At 44.2% G+C, this 8,077-nt stretch overlaps 1 protein-coding gene across 1 annotated transcript; it reads left to right on the top strand.

The window, feature by feature from the left end:
* Positions 1 to 1,575: 1,575 nt before the first annotated feature.
* LOC129404996 (antileukoproteinase-like) lies at positions 1,576 to 3,408 on the top strand. The gene is made up of 4 exons (XM_055139948.1): positions 1,576 to 1,657; positions 2,533 to 2,694; positions 3,159 to 3,308; positions 3,398 to 3,408. The coding sequence occupies exons 1-4, from the start codon at positions 1,576 to 1,578 to the stop codon at positions 3,406 to 3,408; spliced, it is 405 nt and encodes a 134-aa protein (XP_054995923.1).
* The last annotated feature ends 4,669 nt before the right edge of the window (positions 3,409 to 8,077 follow it).

The raw sequence follows: 8,077 nt of genomic DNA, 5'->3' as shown, positions 1-8,077 counted from the left end.
AGGCTGTTCCATGTGGGCAGGAAACTCTCAGAAGATTGCCAGTTTCTCCCAGAGGGAGAAGTAGGCTAAAGACATTGCGTGTCCATATATAATGATTAATATTATGAATGCATGCTTATTGGACTAAGGAAAGGAGAAACTCATCACTAGATGGTATTTTGCCCTGAGGTGGGTCATCCTGCTGTATGTGAATCTGTCCTAGAAGCAGCATCCCCTGAGGGAAAGCACTTTAACCCTATTGATTGTAACCACATCAATGTTTAAGCTCCAACCCCTCATGCTTGGGGATTTAACTAGACTGTAAGAATGGACTAGGGGTTCCAGACGCAGGGCCAGAGGAGAAGGAGAATGAGAGAGGCAGAATGAGATTGATGAGAGATGGAGAAGGAGAATTAAGGGAGGGAGAAGCATGAGGAGAATCAGAGTATGGAGATGGGAATGGAATAAACTGCAATTGAGAACAACCAACCTGGCCCTCGACCCTTCCTTTGCCTGCCCATCGGCATCGACCTTCCCGGGGTATGGGAAGCGGCGTGAGACTACTGGACACAGATGGTGGGAGAGATAGAGCGCCGCTGCCCTTTTGTGTTTACAAACTCAGCCCATTGAGGAATTTCTCCAACCCTGCCTTTCCTCTCTATCTCAATTCATCTCAGTTATCTTCAGTCATAAGAGATTCCATCCATTTATTTTGTTTTGTTTTGTGGTCACACCAAGAAGTGCTCAGGAGTTACTCACAACTCAGTGCTTGGGAGCGGGGGTCACTCCTGACAGTGTTCCAGGGACTGTGTAATTCTGGGGGTTGAGCCCAGGCCTTCTGCATAAAAAGCATTTCCTCAGCCAATTGAGCTGTCTCTTTGACCCCAATTATTCTTTTCAGAGTCCTTTCACTTACGAAATCTCTCAGCTCTCGTCTGTGTCATCAGCACCACACTGAAAGTTAGGAACACTGAACTCCAAAGATTGACTAAGGACAGAGCTCTTCCTTCTACTCCCTTCTTCTGACAACCTTCTAGGACATGGAATAGATACGGGAGATATAACAGTGCCATTGATTCAGAGAAACACTATTTGTATGTTGAGTAATGTGTCATCTGAAACTTTAGAAGGAAATGTCTTTAGACAGTTGTAGTGTTTCACAATCTTTGAGATTCCGGGAATGTGAGAAAGAGGGTGTAATTATTCAGGCCACATTTGAGAGTTCCACAACTCTATGTTTAGCTCCATATTTCAATAGAATCTTGGCAGCTGAATTCTTTTGCCCTCTCCACTTGCAAGGCAAGCAACCTGGGGATGCCATATTCCACAGTCAAATGTACAGCTGAGATGGTCTCTTCATGAGTCTGCTGCAATCCTCCAGGTCAGCCTTTTCTATTCTCACTCAGTTGTTGTCACAATCTGGCCTTGGACAAAAGGGATCGACTGTCCCCTGGGAACAGGATTTCTCTTCTAAAACTTGCTGCCCATGAAATTATAGCTGGGAGGGTACAAACACAGCTTAGTACAGCCCCACCCAGTGGTGAGGGATAAATAGTGAAGTTTGGCATTGGTCATCAGAGCCGCTCCATCCTCGTCATGAAGTCCATCAGCCTCTTCCCCCTGGGAGTTCTTCTCCTGGTAACTCTGGCATCATGGACCGTGGAAGGTGCTCAAAAGTGTGAGTTGGAATTTCTCTGGTATAGTCTTGGCTGGGGGTCGGAGGTGGGCTCTGGTGGTGAGGGCTTTGCCCTTCTCTATTTTCTGAGATCTCAGCCCTCCCTAAGTGTGGGCTCATGTCCACATGAACCCAGGTCTGTGGTTTTCTGAGCATCTGAAAATTCTTCTTATTCTGCCACTCTAGCAGCATAAGTCTCTTTCTTACTCCTTTCCCCCCTGTAGTGCGGGTACACAGCTGGCAGTGCCAAGGGCTTACTCCTGGCTTTGCACTTGGGGATTACTCCTGGCTGTGCTTGGGGACCACATGGAGCTTTGGGGATCAAACCTGTGTCAACTGTGTGCAAGGCATGTGCCTTTCCTGCTATACTACGTCTTGGGGGCATCCCTCTCTGATTTGACCACTATTTCTTTCTCTCTGCCTATGTCTGCCTCTGTCTCTGTCTCTGTCTCTGTCTCTCTCTCTCTCTCTGTCCTCATCTTTGTGTTTGGATCTGTCTGGTTCAGTCACTCGTTGGTCATCTCTCTGCTTCTCGTTCTTTCATCTATTTTCCTGCCTCTCACTAACTCTCAGCCGGTCCCGTTGGCTTGTTTACCTTTGTTTACGTCTCTCTACCTCTGTTACTACATGTCTCCTGGCCCTGAGTAGACTGGTTTTGTCTGGATCAGGATACACTGGCTGAGAGCATTCAGCTTTTTCCCAAGGGTTGAGCTTTCTCCTTTTCAAGTGTGGTTTCATGGTACCCGTCACTCTCCTGGAAGCCAGGTACTCTTCTTGTGGACCTCCACGGTCGAGGCCTTTCCTGGAAACGGTGCTAACTCCATTATCCAAGATGGTTACTCAGGAGCCTCCTGATCTTTTGTCCTCTTCTCCCTAAGCCGAGAAAACTGGAAATTGTCCTCCTGTTAATAAATTGGTCCGCTGCTTTCGGTATGAGAAACCCCAGTGCCAGAGTGACTGGCAGTGCACAGGAAACCAGAAATGCTGCCAGGATACTTGTGGCATCAAATGCTTGGACCCTGTGGAGCTCCCCACACAAGGTGAGGCCAGAGCAGCGATGGGAAGGGGAGAGAACAAAAAATTCTGGGGGACAGGAATGGTCATGAGGTTTGCCATCCCAAGAATAGTTGAGTCAATTTTGTCCCTTGGTCAGGGAGTGCCAGACAGCAAGTGATCTTCCTTCTGGTGGAGCGTCAGTTCTCACAATGTCTGTTTTCCAGTAACTATGATTCATTTGTTCAGGTAGCCAGGCAGCTCTGGAGAACGGATACTGAGGTAGAGGAAAGGCAGATTGTTCCTCAGGAACCATATACAGGACTCAGGAAAGAAAGGAATTCATGGTCAAAGGGTAGGAGAGTAGCTAGATCCTCCTGCTCACTGGCAAAGGGTGGCCTTGGAGATGAGAAATGGAGCAAACCCTGAGCTCGAAACACTGCTGAGGGGACAGGTGTGTGTGGAGGGCGCAGGGACTCTGACCTCTGACCTCTGACTCTTGTCTCCCCAGCTAGGGAAAAGCCTGGGAAGTGTCCTCAGGTGTATGGAGAGTGCATGATGCTCAACCCTCCCAACCGTTGTGAGACCGATAGCCAGTGCTACGGCAAACTCAAGTGCTGCAAGATCATTTGTGGGAAAGCCTGTGTCAGACCTGTCCAAGGTAAGTAGGGGCTGAGCCACAACCAAGCCTCCTGTGGCTTTATGGAGTATAAACTCCTGCTCTCTCCCTCATGCCCCAAACTTGTCCAGATTTAGGGTAAGGACTTCTATGCATTACCACCTGGCAAGAATTCATTTTCAGCCTGTGTGGGGAAAGGCCCTGAACACGTGGCTTTGAGTCTCTTTCCTTGTCAGTCAATTGGATGATGATGAAGGGAGAGACAGTCCAGTGGGTAGCGCATTTGTCTTGCATGTTCCCAGTTGAATTTGATTCCTTGGGATCTCATTTGGTTCCCTGAGCACCACCAGGAGGGATCCCTGAGCACAGAGCCAGGAATAAGTACTGAGCACAGCCTGGTGTGGCCCCCCAAAAAAACAAAAACAAAAGATGAAGAGCTTATGAGAGCTTTGTAATGCATTGTGTGCATGAAGAATGTATTACTAAGATACTAAATTTACCTTTATCCTATGTGCCAGGGTTCAAGCCCAAAAGACCTGTGGATTTTGACAACCAAACTCAGTGCTCCAAGTTGAGAATTTTACAGTAAAACAGACCCAGATTCAGTCTGTTGAGTTAATCTCAACTTTTTCTGAAAACTATTCCATTGTTTCTATTATTTTCCTCTATTTCAGAAAGTTCTTCTAAGGGACTAGGATGGTGAAGATAATTTCATGGCTTCTCAGCTAATGCTTGATTCACTCTCCTCTGTCACTTGATCCTGCTACTACAAGAGGATCCAAATTTCTGCTCTAGTTGTTTTCTCCTTCACTGGAATGATGGGAATATGCCATAGTGAAGATGTCTTTCTACAAAATATTTCCTTGGGGGAAGGGTTTGGCACACAGGAGTTTTTCAGGAAATGTCTGCTGATTCATAAATAAATAAAGAAGCATTTCATCTCTACACACCCTGCTACTGTGGTTCATGGAGGCTTATGAGTTGGGTGAGAAATGGGAGAAAAAGTCTGCATGGGCAATGCTTGTACACATCCAGTTTCAGAATGGAAGAAAGAAGCGTTGGGATGAATTTATATCAGCCTTAAAATAGATGTACTGTGATTTTGATCACATGACCTTACCTCTTCTGTCTTACTTTCTTTTCTGTTAAGTGCAATACAAATCACTTTCTCCCAGTGTTGAAGCACTGTTGAAGGCAGTGTATGGGCAACTGGAGACAGTGCTATTAGTCAATAGCTGGATGTTCAACAACGATGGACACTTGCCTCCTGTAGTGATCTTGAACTTCTTTCTTTCTTTCTTTCTTTCTTTCTTTCTTTCTTTCTTTCTTTCTTTCTTTCTTTCTTTCTTTCTTTCTTTCTTTCTTTCTTTCTTTCTTTCTTTCTTTCTTTCTTTCTTTCTTTCTTTCTTTCTTTCTTTCTTTCTTTCTTTCTTTGTCACACCTGGCAATGCACAGGGTCACTCCTGGCTTATGCACTCAGGAATTACCCCTGGCAGTGCTCAGAGGACCATATGGGATGCTCTGATTTGAACCCGGGTCGGCCGCATGCAAGGCAAATGCCTTATACTCTGTGCTATCACTCCAGACCCTTGAACTTCTTTCTTTTCTTCTCTCTTTCAAGACATTATTTTTTCTTCAATAAATAGAACATAACACTCTGTACTACTTATCAATTCCAAGAGAGGACTCCAAATTCTTTTCTCTATTGCTTCTTAGTATCAGAACCATGACGGAAATGACAGTGAAGTGCTCGATAAAAAATGCTTTACCCACACAGAGAAGAAACAAGCAAGAAACAGCCACAGTAGGCCTAGATTCCGTGACAAATGTGTCTGCAATTTACCTGCATGGACCCCTCTAATGCAGCAATAGAGGGGCCCTAACTTTTTACCACCAAGGACAGATGGTGCAAAGGGATTAGTAGATGCCATGTAGTGTTTGTACTGGTACAGAATAATGAAGCACACATTGAGCTGAAAACACTGCACAATACTGTCCTACAGACAATCGACCTGGCACAGACTCTTTGGGAAGCTTATCTTTGGGGGGAACGTCAAGGTCTATTCTCATCAGCTGAGTGGGGCACGCATGCAGGAGGTTGCTTTTCCCAACAATAAGAATATTGTCCCAGGGGGCTGGAGTGATATCAAAGTGGGTAAGGTGGTAGGGTGTTTACCTTGCACTTGGCTGACCTGGATTCGATTCCCAGAATCCCAGATGCCCCCCCGCCCCCCCATCACGACTAGGAGTAATTCCTGAGTGCATGAGCCAGGAGTAACCCTTGTGCATCTTCGGGTGTGACCCAAAACCCAATATATATATATATATATATATATATATACACAAACATAAATATATATATTATTGTCCCAGAGGTCACTTGGATGACATGCTGTTGGCCAATTCCATATAAGGGTGGTGTTCTTGGTTTCATGGAACAGAAAGTGTTAAGAAAGCTGAATACCGAGCGTCAGGAACTGTACCCTTGCGTGGACTACAACAGCACCCTCTGTACTTGACAAGAACTAGAGAACTTGATTAGATAATATTTTAAAAATGCAATCAGACCCTTTCCTGAAAAGTGTTAAAGAGAATATTTGATACTACACTCAATTAGTGTTTCCAGGGCAGCAGCTGGATGTGTTAAACTAGCCATGTCAGGAGGAGGATAAGAGGGGGAGAGATTTTATTTATCCCTGCATGTGGTCAAGCCATGCTCAGGCCATACTCACTTCAAGCCATACTCACCTCTGAGTACCCTGGGAGTACTTCTGAGTACCCACGCCCTGTTTGATCCTTTCCCGTATTTCTGCAGGGTGGTCTGTGTGATCAATCATGCATTTTAGAGCAAGAGTTACTTGTGTCTTTGTTGGGGAAATTAAGCATGTGATGGAGAGCTTGCAGCGTGCCTTTTGATGGGAGGTGGGGGCGGGGTGGGCAACGTACTCTCTGATTTCTTACTCTGGCAGAACTCAGCTGCTCTTTCCAGAGGATGCCTAGCCAACTGAGGAGTGGCCCACAGGGGCATGCTGCTGACTCTGGTCAGCAGTCTGATAGAAGTGAGACCCAGCAGCCACATGTGAGCGAGCTTGGAACATGGCTTTGTAGTCCCTGGTTGGTCTAGTGACTGCAGTCTCAGCACATGGCATAGTCATAACCTTGGGGGAGAGTTTAAACTTGGACCACCCAGCCAGTTTGGTTTTTTGGATTTTTTTTTTTTGGTGCACGTTGTGCTCAGGGATCACTTCTGTGGGCTCAGGGGACTATACGTGGTGTTTAGTTTGAACACAGCTTTGTCCCATGCAAGGCGAAGACCCTACCTACTGTACTATGTCTTTGTTCCTACACGACCCAACTAATCCACATCTGGATTCTTAATACTTAAATTATGAGATGACCTGTGTGGTTGTCTAAATTGTGGTTGTCTAAAGAGACTAATTTTTTTTTGGCTTTTTGGGTCACACCTGGCGATGCACAGGGGTTACTCCTGGTTCATGCACTCAGGAATCATTGCTGGCGGTGCTCAGGGGACCATATGGGATGCTGGAATCGAACCCGGATCAGCCGCATGCAAGACAAACGCCCTACCCGCTGTGCTATTGCTCCAGCCCCAAAAGAAACTAAATTTTATGGCACTTTTTAATGCAACAATCTGATGAATATTATGAGGTTACCAAACGTTTGATATCATACCCATTGATCAGTAGAAGGAAACATAATTATCTTCTCTGAACAACGCTGGCTGTATTCTAGAAAAAAAATGTCAAAAGCCGAAGTCCTGCAGGTTTAAACTATTGCCTCTACATATATTCCACATGACATATTGCAAATATTTCTAATATTCTATTGAGCATAGAAGTAAATGTGTGGCAGTGACTAATAAAAATGTTGGAAGCTCCACATGGGTTGCCAGTTCATTCCTATTTCATCTATTGGGTTGCTATTTCAAGCACTAAACTCAAAAACTGAATTAGGGTCACATGAAGCAGCATCTGAGTTATATAAGGCTGCAGTACGATGAGGAGAAGAGTGGAAAGGTGGTGGTGATGGGACAGAATCTGTGAACCTGCAATTAGGATCAGGAGACTTTAGCAGCACACTCACCTCTGTCTCTGTCTCTCTTTCTCCCCCACACTCATTCCTTGCCTCTTCACAGATGAAGACTCCATTACTGAGAGTTGTTCCATTATTTACCTGCAGCAAACCCCAGGCTGTGTCCTCTCATCTGAGTTGGGATAATTAAGTCAGTGGGCTTGATACTGCACTGCCTAACGAGAAGCAAGGTGCTGATGTTCCCAAATTAATTTGGTCCCATTTTAAAAAGTGAAAAGAAATCTAGGAGTGGAAAGAAAGATTACAAATTATGATTCTTTATAGACATTATAATTTCTTTCATAATAGTTCAAAAAAACTGGAGTCTCATCAGATGTTGGATATAAACATTTATCTGTAACTGTAACATTGCTATCATTATCCACAAACAATTGAAATAACAGATATAGATATAGCTAGTTCAAGGAAAAACTTGTCCAATATACCTAGAAACAAACTTTACAATTATGTCAAATCTTCATGTGTTACAAAAAATTTTTATTGAAAATATTAAGAATAGAATAAATGGAGAAATAAAGTTTACATTCGAGAAGACCACTTGTGCTAAATATTTCAACTTAATAAATGTTTATATTTTCAAGTAATTACTAAAATATCCCTCAAATCTGTGTAAAAGCAATTTGAGAATATTATCCTGCAGTTATTACATTATTATAAAGCTTGCATGAGAACCAAGAATACATTCATCCTTTTTTTTA

Source organism: Sorex araneus, chromosome 5 (assembly GCF_027595985.1).
Source record: "Sorex araneus isolate mSorAra2 chromosome 5, mSorAra2.pri, whole genome shotgun sequence".
Lineage (NCBI taxonomy): Eukaryota > Metazoa > Chordata > Mammalia > Eulipotyphla > Soricidae > Sorex > Sorex araneus.
This window is presented reverse-complemented; position numbering and strand designations above follow the sequence as displayed.

Excerpts from the sequence above, each read along its gene's own strand:
- LOC129404996 (XM_055139948.1), top strand. The coding sequence starts at position 1,576 with ATGAAGTCCATCAGCCTCTTCCCCCTGGGAGTTCTTCTCCTGGTAACT. Across the intron at positions 1,658-2,532 it reads CGTGGAAGGTGCTCAAAAGT|CCGAGAAAACTGGAAATTGT; the intron begins GTGAGTTGGAAT and ends CTTCTCCCTAAG. Across the intron at positions 2,695-3,158 it reads TGTGGAGCTCCCCACACAAG|CTAGGGAAAAGCCTGGGAAG; the intron begins GTGAGGCCAGAG and ends TTGTCTCCCCAG.